The sequence below is a fragment of the Archocentrus centrarchus genome, chromosome 19 (assembly GCF_007364275.1).
Source record: "Archocentrus centrarchus isolate MPI-CPG fArcCen1 chromosome 19, fArcCen1, whole genome shotgun sequence".
NCBI classification, from domain to species: Eukaryota; Metazoa; Chordata; class Actinopteri; order Cichliformes; family Cichlidae; genus Archocentrus; species Archocentrus centrarchus.
In genome coordinates, this window is record NC_044364.1 from 1727145 (window position 1) to 1747944 (window position 20800).

Consider the following 20800-nt stretch of genomic DNA (forward strand, 5'->3'; position numbering starts at 1 on the left):
TGGTAATATTAGTGTGTGCGTAAATGATCTAAGTTAATTCATGCAACAACATAACAGTTTAATCAAACTCCTAAATAAATAGCGTCACTTCAGTGAGCAGATTAACGAGTTAAAAGAAGGGAAAGACGAGGTAAGAAAAATCTGACACCATTAGTAAAAGGAGACGTGTGTGATATAAAGTGATTGGATGAATAAAAGAAGGTGAAGCAAACCTCAAGATAACTGGTTCATGCAAAGGCAATCTTACCGCAGGAAATGGCACAAGATGAAATTTATCCTCTTTCAAGTCACAAGGAACCTTCTCTCTGTTAGTTTGCACTCGTCTTAATATAGTACAGCTAAGAAGCGACGCGGTGACGTGCAGCACCAACCAGATAAGCAAGTTCTGCCAAACAGCAGATCACTGAATCAGCTGCTATAACAGGAGTGAAAGGACCATATTGTGAGAGCTATGCTTTGGTTACAGTTACTTATAGGCCAGTCATCATGGGCAAGGCATTTGGAACGAGCAAGTAGCATACCCAAATATCTGGGCATCTGTGAAATGATCAGGCAACCACATTTCCATCTGCATTTATTTCCATAAAAGTACTTGGTTAGAGGAGTTTCTGTGTTTTTAAACCTCTCCACGAGTCTCTGTGCACAGCTGTTTGCACCTTTAACACTTTTACCTCATCACTACCAAACAGGTATTACCAGGTATCAATGGAATACAAGCCCATTTAACACACAAAGGGCATGTGCACAAAACTTTGCACATGCTCATACACATAAACCAGCATTTTTCTATAGAAGTGAGATATGCATTACACAGAACTGCAGAAAGCCTGTCAACCTTTTCTTTTGTAACTGATACAGGCTGCATTGTCCTGCACCATCATTCTGTCCTCCAGTTTCATAACACATGGTATTTTATACTAGAGAAAGTTGTGTAGCAAACTTCCTGTTAAGCCTCAGATTAATTATGCACTGAACCAGGTCCCCAAATTACTTGGTCCTTAAAATTAATGTTAGTGCTGGAACTTGAAAACTGGCTTATTAATACTCAGATCCACACAGGTGGAACAACCTGCAGAAGCTTGTAAGATTAATAAGCTTTCTCTTTGAATCAGTTTAAAGTCCTCCTGACAGAAACCAAGTAATATGACTGCATGTGTCTTCTTTAAATTGGCTTTATCCCTGAAGTTCATGGATCACGAGTGTGATTTCATTGTATTTATTTGGACTGTTATTAGGATGTAATTGTAAAAGAGAGCTTATGCTCAATGGCCTTCCTTATTAAAATTAGGTTAATATAAGCTATAACCAATGCAAAAGTACTGGCACTGTACAAACATCTATCTAACACTACTGTATATCGAATACTGTAACAAGATATCTATATAGATATGTCGGATTTTCTTTTCTTCAGATGTATCCCTTGGTGATCTGTTAATGTGTTATTTTGATCCGATTTTTAACTGATTAATACATTTTTAATTAATTTCACGAGTCATCAAGTTCATGATAGTTTAGTAAAGTTTAAACTCAGGCTGCTACCATCTGCAGGCAGAGCCATGTATCCATTACACCTGGGTGTAACCATTTTAACCATTTCCTATTTCTAAACTTTATTTCAGCTATTTAAAACTTGCTGCCTATAGTGAATACTATTATTTACAATTATTTATCAATGACTATTAGTAATTTAGATAAACACATTTGTCCAATATTTAGCCATAGAATTCAAATAATTACAATTCCTGGGCCTCCCAGGCACCACAGTTACAGCTGAGTATTAAAGAGTATTAATTTTCAGATATTAGCTTATCTCCTAAGTTGTGTAGGCAGTCATATGCCACAAAGCTGAATATAGCAGCCAGGGATCGGTTTCCTGTCGTCCCTCATTCTTTTCCTCTCTGTCTTTACTGTATTATTTAATAAAGGTAAAACATTTTTTAAAAATGCTACCTTCTCTTACCTCTTCCACCACTTGGTATACACTCTCAGTAGCCACAGTAACATATCTCACTGCTATTTTTTTAACCTGTTATTTATATTTCAATGCAAATTCTTCACTGTGTCACTATTGTGACACAAAGGTTTACACCATAAAATGAGTATAAAGGCAGGTAAATGGCCTTTTACCATTTGCCTGCCTTAGTTTGTGGTGCTGTCACATTGCCACAGCTTTACTGGGGCACTTGTATGGAACATAACCATAGTTACAGAGTAACACATGTGAAAACACATCTTTTGAAAGGGACTTCTGCTTTTTAACAATAACTCTCCAAGGACAATATCTACTCCATAATCAGACATACATACTGGATGATTTACCCACAGCGGCTAATCTGTGCTCCAGTGTGGTGCTATAGCCATCCCAATCCAGTTCCTCAGGTTCTGGTTCCGGTCCATTATCTGCATGATTCCCATTGGCTTCCTCAGAGTCATCAAAGAGGGAGGAGCAACACTGACTTTGTCTCCCAGACATCATCTTGGTGGTACTTCCTTTAGCAATGCAGAAACTTGCCCGACAGTCTTTCCGTGCCACTGCTAGGCGTACCTGAGTCTTCTTCCCTTCCTTTGACTGGGTGCACAGCTGTTCTGGCTGCTCCAGGTGGGTTTGAACAGGAGTGACAGTAGTAATTCCCTCGCTAGAGGTACTCTAGTCTATACTCAGGCTGCAGATCTCCTCCCTCACACACTTGCAGCTCTGCTCACCTTTCTTTTCCTTCCTTAATCTATCAGCACTGTCTTTCTCCTTTGTTTTTTTTTTTTCCTCGCTCTTTCACTCCCGCTCAACCAACCATTCATCTGGGTGTGCTGGTATAAGCTGCTGGAATCCAAACATTCCACTGTACTACAAACCCACTGAAAGTAGCTACTGTTCAGTCCACTCTGAAGGCTGTTTCACCACAAAGACCACCCCACTGTAGTCCTCCAGAAACAGGTGGCTCTCCATAGTTTCTGGGATGGCGATCCAAAGGTGTCCCACAGGGATGGTGACTGGTGTAGGATGTCAGGTCCAAAGAAAAGCCTGCAAGGTTTTGCCTCACTACCACAGAAAATCAGCCCTCAGCTGTGCCTTCAAAGCCCAAGCAGAGAATAGAAAAACAAGGGCAGTAATCCAAAGTCAGAACGCCTTTTCTCCTCTCAGTTATAATTGACATAAATGTCTTGTGTGCCCACGCCCACATGGTCCCCCACAATGCCACAGCATTCATCTTAGCAAGAACAAGGAGGCGTATTGTTCTTTAGATTCAAGTGTTCAGAGGGTTTTTTGAATGAAGTAAGTATGAGCCACAAAGACTAAACTAAGCATTTCCTTACTTGAGCTAACATTAATAAGGAAGACAACATGGGATTGTGATTTAGACAATAAAGCAGAGGGATTACATTCAATAATCTTCACACCTACTTTTTTTGGAGCCTGGAAACCCCTGGAAACCCATGATTTTTTTTTCCAGGCTGCTTCTTTGACCTCCCTTCATGACCTTAAAAGGCAATTTGTGAGAACTGGGAACAGCCTAACAAACAGTACAGACTGTAATCAATAATAATTAGAAAGCATCTGCAATATATCTGAGAACATTAACAAAACTTTTAGGCATTGTTTGCAGAGAAATGTCCTCCAGTTCAAATGAATGGGCCTACAGATGTCTGCACTGTACAGTGTCTCAGTGGATACCATCGAGATGTACTTTTTCATGTGAGCGTGTCCACGCTGTGCAGGTCTGGGGACTGATGACAGTTATTCACCTTAACAGGAACTGCAGACCGTTTGTGGTAACAACTGCGATCCTCATTCAAGTGAACATCAGAACAGATGGAAGTATGAGAGAAACCAAATGATGCACTGTACATGAATTCCTCCCCTCTGAACCACAGAGTGTGGAGCTAAAAATCACACATGACCTTTCTAACTTAGTTAGAATAACACTGAATTTAAAACTGTCCAACAGTGGACAGAGTCACGTGAGACAGGATGATCCAATGACATCGTGGAAGATACCCAACCACAAAAAAAGAACAAAGACAACAACAACAAAAAAAAAGCAAGACAAGCACAGGCTTTCTGAGAATTCATGCCGTTTTATTTTGACAGTGTGGTCGGGGTGGCAGCACAGAGAGTTCTGTTCATGTTACTCCCACTTCAGCCGGAGAAGCCTGAGACTCTGAGCTCGCCCAGCCTGCCCCTCCAGGCACCACTCATGTCCAACACCAACACACATATCTGACAAGCAGTCTACCAGAGACTGAGACCATTCAAAACCATATCAGATATTCATTATGCCAACTCTATGAAGTCACACTATGAAGAACAGCAAATTTCCTGTTTACACTACAGTCTTACTCCTTCAGCCCTTCATCCAGAGATCTAAATTACAGTTGATTGTGATTACAGAGTTATAAGGTAATGTAAGGACAAGATACTAGATGAAAGCCTAACAGGAAAGCCCCCTGGTTACATGTCTTTGGCTGTGTTGGTTTTCCCTGTGCCAAATGCAGCCATAGTTGTATATTTCTCAGGCAGTATTTCATGCTCGAAATATTGCCTCCACAAGGTCGGAAGCCTGGTATTTAATTGCCGGCTGCCATTTACCATCATCAAGGTGAGATGAGTGACAAGACCAGAGGGAACAGGAGGTTGTGGGTTCATATGGCAGATGTTTTTGCCTAAGAGATCTAACGTGGAGTCTAAGAAATGCTCACACTGCTATGAAGTGGTGCTTTGACCGAATTTGATTCAACATTTGATTACAGGAATGTCAATGTGCTCACATTAAGCAGGTTTCTTTACAATGATCGTGATCTTTTACTTGCAAATTAGCATGCAAATTAGCATGCTATATATGTTTTAGGTAGGTCATGAAGAGGGCAGAAGAAATGTCTCAAATTTATGAAAATTTGCACAATATTTCTAAAATTAGAAATATCCTTTCTCAGAGTGATGCTGAAAAGCTCATTCATGCATTTATTACTTCTAGGCTGGACTATTGTAATTCATTATTATCAGGCTGTCCTAAAAGCTCCCTGAAAAGCCTTCAGCTGATCCAAAATGCTGCAGCTAGAGTACTGACAGGGACTAGAAAGAGAGAGCAGATTTCTCCCATATTGGCTTCTCTTCATTGGCTCTCTGTTAAATCTAGAATAGAATTTAAAATTCTTCTCCTCACCTACAAGGTCTTGAATAATCAGGCCCCATCTTATCTCAAAGACCTCATAGTCCCATATCACCCCAACAGAGCACTTTGCTCTCAGACTGCTGGCTTACTTGTGGTTCCTAGGATACTTCAGAGTAGAATGGGAGGCAGAGCCTTCAGCTTTCAGGCCCCTCTTCTGTGGAACCAGCTCCCAGCTTGGATTCAGGAGACAGTCACCCTCTGAAGTTAGCTTCAAAGAGGACGGGGCTGTGGCTATTTGTAGGATTGAAATCCCATTACATAACATCTTTAAGGATTATCAGTGGGAAACAACCATCCATTTTTATGACTGTTAAACTAACTTCGGGTGAAATTGAGGCTGGAGTCCATCCCAGCTAACATAGGGTGAATGACAGGGTACAAGCTAGACAGGTTTCCAGTCCAGTGCAGGGATAACTCAGGGACAGACGACACACTCCTATCACATCCACATGTATGGTCAATTTATAATCCCTAACTAATCTGTTATTTTTTTATTTATTTTTTTGGATGGGAGGAGAAGGTGGAATACCTGGAAGAATCCCAGAAGCAACCTGGGCCTGGAATGTCCACTCGCAATAAACTGTCAGTCATGATACGCAGTTACTAATAACTTCACATGGTTGGGCTCAAAGCTAACAGACCATTATTCAGCTCACCAGGAAAGCTTTAAATAAAGCTACTTTCCCTCGTGCCACGTAGCAGCGAGCTTTTCCTTTCAGCTACCTTTTTATAAAATCAGTCTAACTTCCAGTTGAACCCATGTGAGAAATGTTTGTGTAATTGTCTAAGTCACACTGAGTAAAGGGTTTGCAAGTGTCCTGCCACCTTAATGCTCAACTCAGGCAATACTTTTGCTTAAACCAGATGGAGTATTTCTGGTCATTAGCAGGTCTGACTAGCTCCTGCTCTGTCTTCATGTAAGAAAGGGCAACTACACAAAATATCTCCACAGTGTTGTCCCAACATTGTCTGCCGTTCTTGTGTCAGGTACTTTTTGCTGTGCCATTTTTTTCCCCAAAGGGGTCACTGCACACAGATCCACAGATAGATTTGCATGTTTGGCACAGATTTGATGTCAGATGCCCTTCCTGATGCAAGCCTCCCATTTATCTGGGCTCGGGATCTAATAGCACACTACCTTGTGACTCCCTGAGGCTGGGTTTGTGTCTTCTCCCAGACTCAAAGCAGGCATCTTTTGCATGCAAGGTAAATGTGTCTGGAGCAGAGTAAAGGAGAAACTATAAAAACCTAGAAACAAAAAAAACTTGAAATATCTTCCAACTACCCAAGTAATCCATCTCTACCATTATTTCTCAGGCTAAAGTTCCAGCTCCTGTCAAAATTTATCACTCCTCACCAATTTGTTCTTCCATTCATTTGCTCCCTCCCCCTTGCCCTTGAACATCAAGTCAATCTTGTATTCCCTAGCTTCTCTTCACCCTCATCTCTCCTCTCCTTTACACTGCTCATTAATCTCTCCCTGCCAGTCTTTTGTCCCACAGTTTGCCTCGGGCCCCAGAAACTCTAAAATCTGTCCAGGCTGAAAGTTTTTCCACATGCAGAACTGGGGCATCTGGATAGCTCTGCAGGAACACACATTTATTTCCCATTAGCAGTAGTTGAGAAGTAAACAGTAGAGTTTTCTCTTTTTATATCTATTTGTACCAAAGTTAGAAGAAAGGAAACCTCTTTTTCACTCTTTATCTTGCAGTGGCAGTCCTCAAGTTCCTCATTTAGGTTTACTATCTGTGCTTTTCTGGTTTTGCACTGCATCTTTTTTGTAGCCACATTAACAGGAATAGAAAATTTACTGACTAATTTGGTTTAAAATATTTCACTTTTTGAAAGGACTGCTGTTAAATTATGTATTGGCATTCAAAATCTCTGGAATAGGAATCATATTAATATGCTAGATATTAATATTAATATCCTAGTACTTGTCCTGTGGCAACTTCTGGCTGAAAAAAATAAACCCAAGGCAGAAGTTCAAAAAAACTGCAGCACAAGTGGCCACCTGATTTTAGTCAGTCAGTCGCCATACACGCTCCACCGCCAAGAGTATTCACTCGTCTGCCTTCACACACATGAACCTGAGTAACATCTTAATCCAGAGGGTTTAATATGATGTGGGCCCACCCTTTGCAGCTATAACAGCTTCAACTCTTCTGGGAAGTCTTTCCACAGGTTTAGGAGTGTTTATGGGAATTTCTGACCATTCTTCCAGAAGCACATCTGTGAGGTCAGACACTGATGTTGGAGAGAAGGCCTGGCTCGCAGTCTCCGCTCTAATCCATCCCAAAGGTGTTCTATCAGGCTGAGGTCAGGACTCTGTGCAGGCCAGTCAAGTTCTTCCACACCAAACTGGCTCATCCATGTCTTTATGGAGCTGCTTTGTGCACTGGTGTGCAGTCATGTTGGAACAGGAAGGGGCCATCCCCAAACTGTTCCACAGAGTTGGGAGCATCAAATTGTCCCAAATGTCTTGGTATGCTGAAGCATTAAGAGTTCCTTTCACTGGAACTAAGGGGCCGAGCCCAACTCCTGAAAAACACCCCCACACCATAACCCCCCCTCCACCAAACTTTACACTTGGCACAATGCAATCAGACAGGTACCGTTCCTCTGGCAACCACCAAACCCAGACTCCTCCCTCAGATTGTCAGATGGAGAAGTGTGATTCATCCCTCCAGAGAACACGTCTCCACTGCTCTAGAGTCCAGTGGCGGCGTGCTTTACACCACTGCATCAACACTTTACACCACTGCATCGACGCTTTGCATTGAGCTTGGTGATGTAAGGCTTGGATGCAGCTGCCATGGAAACCCATTCATGAAGCTCTCTACACACTGTTCTTGAGCTGATCTGAAGGTCACTTGAAGGTTGGAGGTCTGTAGTGATTGACTCTGCAGAAAGTTGGTGACCTCTGTGCACTATGACCCTCAGCATCCACTGACCCCACTCTGTGATTTTACATGGCCTACCAGTGCATGGCTGGACTTGTTGCACAGGTATCATCCTATCACAGTACCACGCTGGAATTCACTGGGCTCCTGAGAGCGACCCATTCTTTCACTAATGTTTGTAGAAGCAGTCTGCATGCCTATGTGCTTGGTTTCATTTGGATGAGTGAGTGAATACTTTAGGCAATACTGTGTACGTCCATGTTAAAACTTTATGTATACTGTCGTTTCCCCCTTCATAACAAATGTACAGTGTTTAACCTTTTCTATAACTCATTCATCTGTATACTGGAGTTAGGGCTACTTTTACTGACAAGTGTTCTGACAAGAGGAACAGCAGCTCATCTATTGGCTTCACTCCCACTTACTAATAGTAAGTGATAGTAGAAAAATAGCACAAAAAAACCACCACAGCATAACAAAGACGCTGGCTCCCTTTTCCGTAGGGGTCAAAAAGTTGTTCCTTTTCATTTGTCACCTGTCTGTCCACAACACCAGCTGTTCAGTAAAAAGAAAAGTTAGTATAATATTAGAAACCCAAAGCAACGAAATGGAAAATGTTCATCTTTTTTGTTGAGTTGGTAGTCTGATAGAAATAAATGACTCTTTATGCATAACAGTAAGCCAACAGAATGTCAGTCTGTCAGAACAGGGCAGATTTGCATTAAGGTTTATTAACAAGGAGGAATTTATCATACCCCAAATAACAGATGTGTGTTCCTCCAGCTTCAACAAACAATGGGGGTAATGAATTCTGGGACAAAACTCCCTTGGAAAACTGGAAGTCTTCCTTGGCATTAAATAACTCTGACAAGAGGTCATATTTCTCACTGCAGTCAAATCAGGAGGTCTCCAAGATATGAATTCTGCTGGCTGATCTGTCTCTTCCCCAGATTAACTTCATTATTTATGGGTGGCTAATCTAAGGAATGAAGAAAAGGTGGGCACTGCTGGGAGAACTTTGTCTCTGCTGAACTAACTTTATCAAAAAGTATGTGGAAGAATGCCAGTTATAAAGGAAAAACTTTAAACCCAGTTTATAGACTTGCTGGTTGTATCAATAAGGGACGGAGGATCAACTGCAAGTCATCAAATAAAGTGACTATGCAGATGAAATCTTCTGAAGGTCACTGCAATTAGAAAAACGATGATCCAGACGGTAGTAAAACACAGTGACAGCAGCTGTGGTCCAGCTCCTTGAAAGTGTTTATTATGTATTCTGTCCAAGCCATGTGAAGAGTCTGCTAAGGCACTCAGCACCAATAATGACCAAATCCCATGGGCACCTCTGGAGTGTTTTCAACAGCAGTGCCGCTGTACACTCTTTCCTAAATCCTTTGGCTCAAGGACGGTTTTACTTTCTCACAACTAAGAAGTCATCCTGAAGCACCGAAATCTTCCTCCAATTCAAAGGAACACAGAAAGCTGTTATTTTAAACTTAAGCTCATAAGTTCTACATCTTCCTGAGAATGCACCCAGCATCATTAACAGCAGGATTTCTGTCCATCAAAATATTTTCAGTATGCAGAGGTCTGTGTGCAGTTCCATGTTAATATTTCAATTCTAGACTTAAGTTAAACTTTTAAATAATGTTCTATGGACAAATCTGGAGAAGTACAAGAAGTCAACAAGTTGCCTGTACTACGGCTGTACTAACTTAGCATAGCTAAAATGCAACAGACCCTAATCTTAGCCCTATTGCTAAATGGTTCACCAGTGAGCAGGTGGATTTGGAGGTTAAATTTGATGCAACACTACACAACTGACAAAACTAAAGTGACACAAACCTTTACTCCATGAAGCGTGCCCCTCTCACACAGAGGTTTCCCGGTCATTCAGGAGACTGAGACTGTAACCGGTAACGTCACTAAGTCAACCCTGAACGGCCTTTAGGGAGTGAGCCAAAATCACTGCCTCAAAGGGGACGATGGCCAAATGGACAGAGCTCATTTTATCTTTCACATGTTCATTTTGTAGAGAACTTTGTTCAGTATCTGAACCAGAATGGGAAAACCATCAAGTCCCCTAACATTTTATGACAGTTCATCACATATTTATGTCACACATTTACACTGTAGTTCATATTTTAAGCAGGTGGCGTATTAATCTAAAACAGCTGGGTACTCTAAACGTAGTGCTTTTACACCTCATCATCATCATAGGTGGTAACTTTAACTCCAACCCTGTATTTTGAAGAACGCCCAAACAGATCTTTTGTTTAAATGCAAATATTTTGATGTAAAATTGTTGAAGAGAACAATTTAATAAAAACAAAAATGACACATTCTGGTTGACCATGGTTAGAGTAAGGGTTAGGGTTAAGGGTTAGGGTCATGACCAATGAAGACCTCAGTGGGTTAAAAGCTGGATTCATACTTTTGGCAGAACCATACTGTTCTTTGTAATTTTGCCTGTGGGCCCTGAATAACATTTTCTTTGCTTTTTCAACCTAGCTGCTAAATTTTTGTGTCAGCCAGTTTGTGACGGGCTGGTTGTGTACGGGTTTGTACAACTTTTGTGTTTAAAAACTGCTGCCTGTCAAGACTAGAAAGGGAAAATCAACTGAATCTCTGCTACTGTGGGTCGCAAAAAAAAAACACTGAGCTGAAAGACTAAAAAAGCTGAGCGAAACAGCTCTTTGCAGTTGACCTCAATATTTTCAGGGCAATCAGCTCAAATGTGCTTCATTTATGGACTGACAAGAATATGGTAGTGCTATTTCTCACTATAAAGCTTGTGGTAACACTTCCTCCTAATAGGAGGAGATGTGCCACTCAAACACTCCTCCTTGGAATAAACCAGTCATGTAGTAAGTCCAGGGAGGAGGAACAGTATGGTGCCACACAGCACTGTCACAGCAGTCTTTGTACTTCCTCACTCCATAAAATAATCAGCTGGAAAATAGTCAACACAGCAGGAAAAGGAAAATCCACATTTAATGTGACTGCCATAGTGACTCCATCTCTCTCCTTTCTGCCTCTCTCTCTGCAGAGGTATCATTATCCACTTAATTTCATCCACGAGGGGTTCATATAATGACCACGTTCAAAATCCCTTATCGAGCAGAATTTGAGACTTAATCACAAATTATGCGAGTTCCAAAGTATCAAGTTAGTGAAACAAAAGAAGAATGACTTGTTTAAAGGGGAAAAGAAAGAATAAAGCTGAGTCAAAGAGGGGAAAGCAGCAGAGACTTACAGCTCGGTATTTAGTGGCCACCTCATTCTTTTCCTTGTGAAGCTGGGTGTTCTGCTCCTCTAGCTCACGGACCTTGGAAAGGAGCCGGTCACTCTGCTCTATGGCTCTCCTGAGCTCCTCTCTCTCCCTCATCCCTGCTTTTTCTGTGTGAACAAACTGCAGCAGCTGGGAGCTGACCCGCACCAGCACTCACACATGCATACAGAAGCCTTGATATTTCAGCTTGGCTGTCTGGCTCTCTGACTGAGCCTCTCTCACTTTTGCACACTTCTGTCTGGCCTACCCCACTCCCCAACTCCTCCACATCTGACACACACACAAGCCCACACTCCACAGAGTTTTGCCCTGAAAAAGACATCCATGAGCACATCACCACAAGCCCACATTTTCTCCATTTATGCCTTTCCCTTTGACCTAACTGGTCTCCCGCTGGTCTGCACTGCAACAATAAAAACTGATAACTGTGCTGCTAGAATTAAGTAAGAAATAAAGCAAGAGGCCAGCACTCTGACATTAAACTAATACTTAAAGTGACTGGTAACTCTGCTTCTCCTGCTGGTGGGGGTTTTTGGTAATAGAAGGTCATCTCAAAATTCAGGCCACAGTTTTGATTGATGTACTCAACAATTCAAGATGTCCTTAAAGTTGAAAAATAAGGATTTGAATCAGTACATGCCAAAGACCACAGCAGAGCTGGAGGAGTCAGAAAAAATGCTGAAGCCAGGAAATTATTTAGCCGCTGATAAAGACAGTGATGATAGTCTGAGTCCAGAGAGGGGCACGGTGAGGTTGGCAGGTGAATGATTTCCAGCAGGCTTTCCTGTCCACTTCCAGCACACAGCTCTCAATCTTCACTCCCAAATAACACTTTCCTCTAGTACATGACAGCAAGGCTAGGTGCTTAATTTTATGCAAATGTGTTAATGCAACTGAAAACACCTGAGTGTTTACAGTGTACTGTGGGTTTATCAGACTTTTTCCTGAAAACTGCCTGCTCCAGCAAAAAGTGAGACAGAAGAGAATGCTGACAATAACCCAAACCAATAAAGTTCAGTTATAAAACCAGTACAATCAGCTGACAGATGCTAGAGGAGACTGTAGAACTGAGGGAAATGACAGATCTGGCTAATAAAACTTGTGGGTGCATCACCACAAGCAATGACTTTCATTCTATTTTTCCTATGAATATATAGGTTTGTGCAGTCACTCAGTGCATCATGGGAACCCCCCCAGCCTAGGCCTATAGCAGCATAACTAAGGGAGGGTTCAGGGTCACCTGATCCAGCCCTAACTATAAGCTTTATCATAAAGGAAAGTTTTAAGCCTAATCTTAAAAATAGAGAGGGTGTCTGTCTCCTGAATCCAAGCTGGAAGCTGGTTCCACAGAAGAGGGGCCTGAAAGCTGAAGGCTCTGCCTCCCATTCTACTCTTAAGTATCCTAGGAACCACAAGTAAGCCAGCAGTCTGAGAGAGAAGTGCTCTGTTGGGGTGATATGGTACTATGAGGTCTTTGAGATAAGATGGTGCCTGATTATTCAAGACCTTGTATGTGAGGAGAAGGATTTTAAATTCTATTCTAGATTTAACAGGGAGCCAATGAAGAGAAGCCAATATGGGAGAAATCTGCTCTCTCTTTCTAGTCCCTGTCAGTACTCTAGCTGCAGCATTTTGGATCAGCTGAAGGCTTTTCAGGGAGCTTTTAGGACAGCCTGATAATAACGAATTACAATAGTCCAGCCTAGAAGTAATAAATGCATGAATGAGCTTTTCAGCATCAGTCTGAGAAAGGATGTTTCTAATTTTAGAAATATTGCACAAATGCAAAAAAGCGGTCCTACATATTTGTTTAATATGTGCATTGAAGGACATATCCTGGTCAAAAATGACTCCAAGATTTCTCACAGTGTTACTGGAGGCCAAAGTAATGCCATCCAGAGTAAGTATCTGGTTAGACACCATGTTTCTAAGAATTGTGGGGCCGAGAACAAGAACTTCAGTTTGATCTGAATTTAAAAGCAGGAAATTAGAGGTCATCCAGGCCTTAATGTCTTTAAGATATTCCTGCAGTTTAACTAATTGATGTGTGTCATCTGGCTTCATTGATAGGTAAAGCTGAGTATCATCTGCATAACAATGAAAATTGATGCAATGCTTTCTAATAAAAGATTTAAAAGCAATGAAATCATTTACAGCATTTTGCAGTCTGTTTGTTTTTATATCAGATTGCTGTTGACCATTTTATGCCATAGGTATTAAAGTTACTGCACTGCAGTGGTTTGAATCATATTTATCTAATAGACTCCAATTTGTTCATGTAAATGGGGAGTCTTCTTCACACACTAAGATTAATTATGGAGTTCCACAGGGTTCTGTGCTAGGACCAATTTTGTTTACATTATACATGCTTCCCTTACTTTTAAATCTTTTTGCCCATCACCAGAAGCTTTTAGCAGGAAACCTGTAGGTTTTCTCTAGTGGGCCAATCTTTGTGCCATAAAATGCAGTCAGACAGTGGAACATCTCATTGTACATCCTGTATAATGACAATAAAGGCATTCTATTCTATCTAATTATAAAATTATTTATATAGAACCAAATCCCAACAGTCACCTCAAGATGCTTTATATTGTAAGGTAAAGAGCCTGCAATAATACAGAGAAAACCCAAGAAATAGATGACCCCCCCCTATGAGCAGCACTTGGTGACAGTGGGAAGGAAAAACTCCCTTTAACAGGAAGAAACCTCCAGCAGAACCAGGCTCAGGGAGGGGGGGTCATCTGCTGAGGGGGGAGAGAGACAGGACAAAAGACACACTGTGGAAGAGAGACAGAGATTAATAATAACGTTCCTTCTGTGAAGTGAGATGAATACTTAAGTGTCTTAAACTGGCTTTTTTTTTCCTCTAATGACCAGCAGGGGTGACCCTGTGGCTGCAAAAAAAAAAAAAAAAAAAAAAAAAAAAAAAAAATCCAACTGGATAGAAATTTATGGGATTAAAGTATTAGGTATTCAGCTACCAAGATCTATGACTACAGTAAACATCAGACCCTCATTCTCATGATACTTAGCAATCACTTCTAACCAGCCGGGGAATTCTCCTTTTTCCCTCGTGACCGGTGGTTGCTAGATGGTTGACGACTGGGCTGCCTTATGTCACAGTGCCTTAATACATCATTTATAAACAGTTTATTATGTGCCTTCCACACTTATTGTGTATGTCTGGTGACATTTCCAAAATAAAGAAAAAGATGGTGAGAAAGACAGAACAGGATACTTTTTAGCTTAACAATATCCTGCACTTGGACTTGAATTTTATTTCATGCTTGAGAATATATTTATTATTTTTCTTGTTTTTTCTGTTGCAGTAACTGTGACCTTGACACGGAACCATGGAATTTGTGAACCATTACACCTCTGACCAACAATGGTATTTATATATACTGTGAACAGAAATGTTAGCTATTGCATTGCAGGAAATGTCTTCAACTTCACACTAAATGAGGTTTCCAAAGCAACAGACCGACTGTCTGCTGCATGCATTTAAACTTTGTGCCAGAGTCAATCTGTCTTCTTTTATTTTCTCTCCACACCTAACAAGAAGCGGCAAGTGGCTCTGGAAAAAAACAATGTGATTTTCCACAGTTTTATAGAAGAAGATGTTAAAGGGGGAATGCACACACACACACACACACACAAACCTGTTGCTGCTTGAGTGCTGGTATCTGAGAAAGAGCTGTCATTAGTTCAGCTCTCAGAGCTCTGACAACCATTTCACGCCTCACACCTGACAAACTGTAGAGCACGTCAGCGGGGAAAGCAGACAGGGAAATGCGTTATCATCTTTCTTAAAGTGTGTGCCGGTAATTACCATGTTGTCCAAACACGATTTAGCACATATGTGTATCACCTGACACACCTGAACTTCCTTTGCCTGTAGTCAGTTTGAACACACAATACCTTCACCTGTCAGTGCAGGATTTACCTTTGCACTCAGCATCAATCTGCACGCCGATGCCAAGAAAAGTAGAGGAAGATAAATGCGACACATCAATGCTTCACCTTTAGCATGATCACAGGGTTTAACCTCTTATGCTAAGCGCTATTGTTGATACTGCACAGATTAAATGCTCTCTTTGTCACAGTGCATTCCCTCTTTGTGTGAAGACTGGGGATTACACTTGGGCACAGTTTTCATGTTTTGACTTGAAGCTCTGAGGCGTTTCTGTGCCTCTTGTCCCGGTAAAACAAACTTCCCAAGTGTCCATCTGATTCACAGCTCTGTAAAAACGGTTTGCAATCCCTCTTTTTCCAGTTCCTGAATATACTCTGAAGGCAACTGAGATATGAAACAGGACTTGTCCTCCTCATTTCCAGCTCTACATTTTTATTCTTGGACTCAACTGGAGTGGATTTGTATCACAGTTCAAAACAATCCTTATTTAGCTTATACAGTTATTTAGCTCTCTCCCCACTCCCTTTGACTGAACTTTCTTTTGATTGGCTGCCCTTTGTAAACAGAAGATTGCAGGTGGGTGGGGCTAATGTTCTTACTGACATCATAACATCCAAAAGAAGGAAAAAAAAAAAGTCAGAAACTGAGCATTTAGAGCAGTGTGAAGCCTGATCTTTTGACTACAGGGATAACTTGTATACATATGCTGACCTCCATTTTTAAAACTATGTTTAACATTTGTAACAATATTTATACTGTATGACAGAGAATGAGGACAGTCATAATAATTTCTCTTTAATCCCAAAACCCTCTCAGTGTTTCACATACTGCAGCCTGTGCATCATTCCAGTTAATGTCCACATTACTCAAGCAGACAAGAGCCAAATTATTTCAGGAAAAAAAGAAATAAAAACATTATGTAAACTCTGTATGCCACTTCAAAGCCTTGAACAATTAAAACATAGTTTTAATCTAACACTTTTTCAGAAGCAGGTCCTAAGTGCACAGAGAAATCCTGTTATCTGAAGCATTTAGAGTCAAAGACTAACAGGTTTTCTAGTGTGTGTCAGCTTGGACAGCAGAGAGCAAATAATGACCAAAAAAAACAGCCTTTGGAAAAGCCTAGCACCCAGTTTGGGGCAAAGTTGGTTTATGTAGGTCATTTTGATGTTTTTTTAATATTAAAACCTTAGCATAGATGTGAACCTTCTCTGTTGTTTTAGTGCATCACTAATAGTCATAAAAAATAAGGAAATTATTGTTTTTATATTTGCATATTGACTATAACATTTCAAGTGCTGTTTTGTAGATGCAAAACCAAACTTTGCCAATTATTACTCTTATTTCGAGGCTCTAAAATGCAGAGTCCAAAACCAGTGGGTGACATCACTATTGCTACAGCCATCTTTGATATACAGTCGATGAGTATTCCTTGTTATTACACAAGGAACTAACGTTACTATTATCCCAATAACAACAGATTGTGAAGACAGAAATTAGGGACCCTACAGTGCTGAATTTATCCATTTAATTTGAACAAATACTGTATATAAACCTCTCACTTCATATTCATGATAACCATCATCTCTCCAAGTTAGAACAGCTGCAATTTTACTGCAACAGCCACAGCAAGTGTGTATATTCTTCCTGCATACAGGTAGGACCGTCACTGTAGACCCAGTATTTAAGGGAGCTGTCCAGCTCAGTGATTCTGAGTGAACATCTACTCTATCTGGGTTCTTCTTATCAGTTGTGGCGTGTGTCCTCCTTGCATCTGTTAACTTATTGCTGCAAAGGAGCAGTTGTGTAATGTAAAAAAAATCCTCAGCATCCAAAGTGCTCACAGATGAACGGACCGCAGAGTGAAGCCTGGCCTCTGGGTGAACTCTGGATCCAGGTTGTGGAGGGAGGCACAGCAAGCCTTTGATCAGCGAAGCACCTCACAGCTCACTTACACTCATGTGGTCGACTGACTGCAGGTCAGGTCCAATAATACCAGCTTATAAATTATATCAGTGACATGATTGTTTTTCGTGTAGTTACACTGGAGGGCTGTCGATGTTATAAGTGCAGCACAGAGTTTCTGCTAGTTTCACTGTAAGTTATTGTCCTGATTGGGTTGATTTGAAATACCTGACTTATTGGATGGCAACACAGATGGGCGAATTATAGACAACACTGACTGCAGTTACCTTTAAGTGTGTAGACCTAAACATAACATTATCTGAAGATCAGTGGGATTTCTTTCAATTTAGCTCCATTTAGGAGGAAACACACTCAAAGGTACAAAGTATCCTCTCTGAGCCTCATGACCCACATGCAGCATCATCAAAGAAGAAAACCACAGAGCTTTTTGGGCCTTTGTTGGCAGACCCAGCTGCAGCTGCTACATGTGAGCCAGTAAGAAGCTACACACTGAGGCAGGGACAAGCATTTATCAGAGCTGTATATCATCAGTGATGGGCAAGCTACATGAAAATGGTAATCATTTAATTATTCTACAATAACTATGAGCAAAAGTTCAGCATTACTTGGTATGCGATTTTCATTACTCAGCTTAGCACATCCTAATTCATATGATGCAGGTTTTTATTTAGAGTAAAAAAGAAAGATACTGTAGTTTAACATGCAGGCGGTTTAGAGGGGTTTACTGACCATCCAGCAGCAGCTAGCATAGACTCACTGAGACTCACCGACAGTATAAAACATGCACACAGCTTCCAGCTCAACAAATAAAACCACTGCAGAAATGCCTTAACCTGAAGTCCTATAGAAGTCTATGGGACAACTGCTCTCTGTATTGACCTTTGTAAACATTTTCTTGCAGAGTTTATGGGCTCAGTCACTCATTTTGGGTCATACTGAATAATAAATTGAGTCTGTTTTGTAAATCTTGGTCATATAATGGAGAACTATCTATGGAATCCTCATTGGCACTTGAAATTGACAAGTCATTAGCCAATGGATGATGGATGTTCATGGGCACAGTCAGGTGGTTATATACCAGCTGAAAAATCAGATAAATTTGTGGAAGTGTAGGGCGCCTGGGTGGCTTAGTGGTGAAGCCGGCGACCACATATATATACACTGCGTGTCGGTGCGGGTTCGAGTCCCAGCCCGTCGCCAATTTGTCCGCGTATATTTCCCCCATTTCCTGTCTCTCTACTGTCAATAAAAGCCACTGTGGCCAAAAATGCGCAAAAACAAAAAAAAAACTGCAGTTCCCTGAGTGGCTGTTTGAAGCCGTCTCTGAAAGTCACCTACTGCCATTAATTTGTGGATGAACTGGATGTCTCGACTATATTGGTGCTGTTGGTACCTTTTGGAGAACAAAATATGACTGGCTGGGAGGGATTCACTGCTCTGGGTTCTAATTATTAATTAACAATTATTATATGTTTAGGTGTGTTGTACCGCTACAGTTTATCAGCTTGCTATGCTAGCCTTAGCTGATAACTTAGCACTCTAGCCGCTTGTCTAAATATGGCCACACAAAAAAACAAAAAAAACAAACCTAAGTCCAGCGCGGCAGTAGCCAAAATGTTAAGGTGCAGATCCATAATCCCTCTAACTCTAAATAAAACCGGGTGCCTTTTGAATGTGCGTCTAGCTAATGTTAGCATCTCACATCAGCACGAGCAGCCAGTAAGAAGGGCACTGATCAACTATGGTTGCTACAGTCAAGTAGTACAGCCTATTGTTTTGTCTGGTAGTCATGAAAGAATTAATTAACATGTTTTTAGATTTTGATTAATTTATGTCTGAATACCTGTTTACGTCCTAGGTTAGAGGCGCCAGCTGAATTAGTCCTTCTGCTTTTGACAACTAAACTTAAAACATATTCATATATTTTAACAGCCACACACACACACACACACACACACACACACACCATAGGCAGTATCCAGAAATATAAAAGGTGCACAATATGACAGCTCCCCAAAAACGAGGCAAAGATTTTGCATTGCTGCAGTACAGCTCTCTAACCATGCTTGCTCTGTCACATTTAATACTTTGTATTACTGTTTTTTGACTATTAATACAAATTTATTCAATCAAATATTAATAAAGATGGTGTTATTAAAGTCTGTGAGCTTCAGGGGGAGTTTTGGCTCCAGCTCAGCAGATGGGAGTGTTACTAATCACCTTATTAAACTCTCACCAATACATCAAATGTTGCTTTAAACCTTCACAGCCAATTTTTCCTGAGTGCTTGTAGTTGCTCTTTGAGCAGTACCTGTCAGTGAGCAGGCAAATGAAGCTCCCCGTTTTAGTGTCCTCAGGCTTTCTGATGCTTGTCTGTGTTTGCATTCCATTGAAATGCATGTGTTTGAGTGAGCCTGTCACATATTTAGAGCTGTTTTAATCTCATTTGTTAACAGCTTGAACTTTAAGAATTATACTAATCCTGAAACATGGAAAATCTGAAGCTAAATTAATAAACTTTAAAAAGCACGTGTGTCACAAATGATGCTACACACTCTGATGCCCCCTGCTGAAGGAATGACCCCTCTTTAGATGTGTGGGCCTAGAGCGAGGAAGAGCCCTGCATTGTGGTGGAAAGCACAGTGCCAGGCAGAAAACAAGCCCACAGAGGGACGGATTAAATCACAGAGTCTGAGAAAAATGAAAAAGCAAAGATTAAGTGAAGAAGAGGCATATTTCTTACATGTGCCAGGGGTCTGCTGTGCAGAGCAATGGTGGGTCTGTACTGGTGGAAGTCAGTCTGGATCACACACACTCTCTTCTCCATCCTCACAGCTCACGGCCGCACATGCTGTCTTCACCAAAGCGAGCTCTGGGCAGATAGTGAAGCAAGTGTGTGTGTTCTCCTGAAACTGTGGGAGTGTGTGTGAGTGTGCGCTACGCCTGCTACCTGACCCTGAGGGAAGGAGGGAGGGAGGGAAGGAGGGAGGGAGGTGACGAGCAAACAGAAAACAAGCTTGAACACCCCCACGCCGCTCCAAACCCCAATTCCACGCATTCACACACACACTTCACTGCCTGAAGCTACGCCACCTTCTGACAACAGCACAACAAAAGGAGACAGACTCGCAGCCTTCACCACAACAATAGACCGCGTAATACCTCAAATTAAAAGCACACTCCTGTGCAGCAAAGTGGCTAATTTGCAACCAAATTATGTGAGATCATTATTTAAAATATCCAAACCCACTTCAGGCAAATATTAAACTTTAGTGGAGGAAAAAGCATTCACATTATAAAAGTTGCAACACCACCATGTAAAACGAGCCACGAGTCAAAGCTGAGACACAGTTAAAGGAACGCATGGATGATGCTTTCTGTGGGCCAGCTTGGTTAGCATCACCGTGGGCCAGTGGGCTTTTCTACAGCCTCTTAGATTATAACAGAGCAAAAAGGTAAGTAAAGGTTTCTGGTATTTACATATTTTTATTAAGGCAATCTTCACAAACTTAGCATCTTCTGTGAGTTTTGTAGTGTAAATTCAAGTGGGAGAAATAAATCTCCGATGTTAGGCTGTAAATGAACTCCACCACAG

General features: G+C 41.2%; 1 protein-coding gene across 1 annotated transcript in view; it reads right to left on the bottom strand.

Annotated features, from left to right (window-relative positions):
* The window catches only part of LOC115797799 (myosin-16), a 53318-nt gene extending 33234 nt beyond the window's left edge, over positions 1–20084 (bottom strand). The window contains exon 1 of the mRNA XM_030754305.1: positions 19949–20084. Coding sequence (XP_030610165.1) covers positions 19949–20032 — 84 coding nt within the window. The 5' untranslated portion in view covers positions 20033–20084. The remainder of the gene's footprint in view (positions 1–19948) is intronic.
* Between the last annotated feature and the right edge of the window lie 716 nt (positions 20085–20800).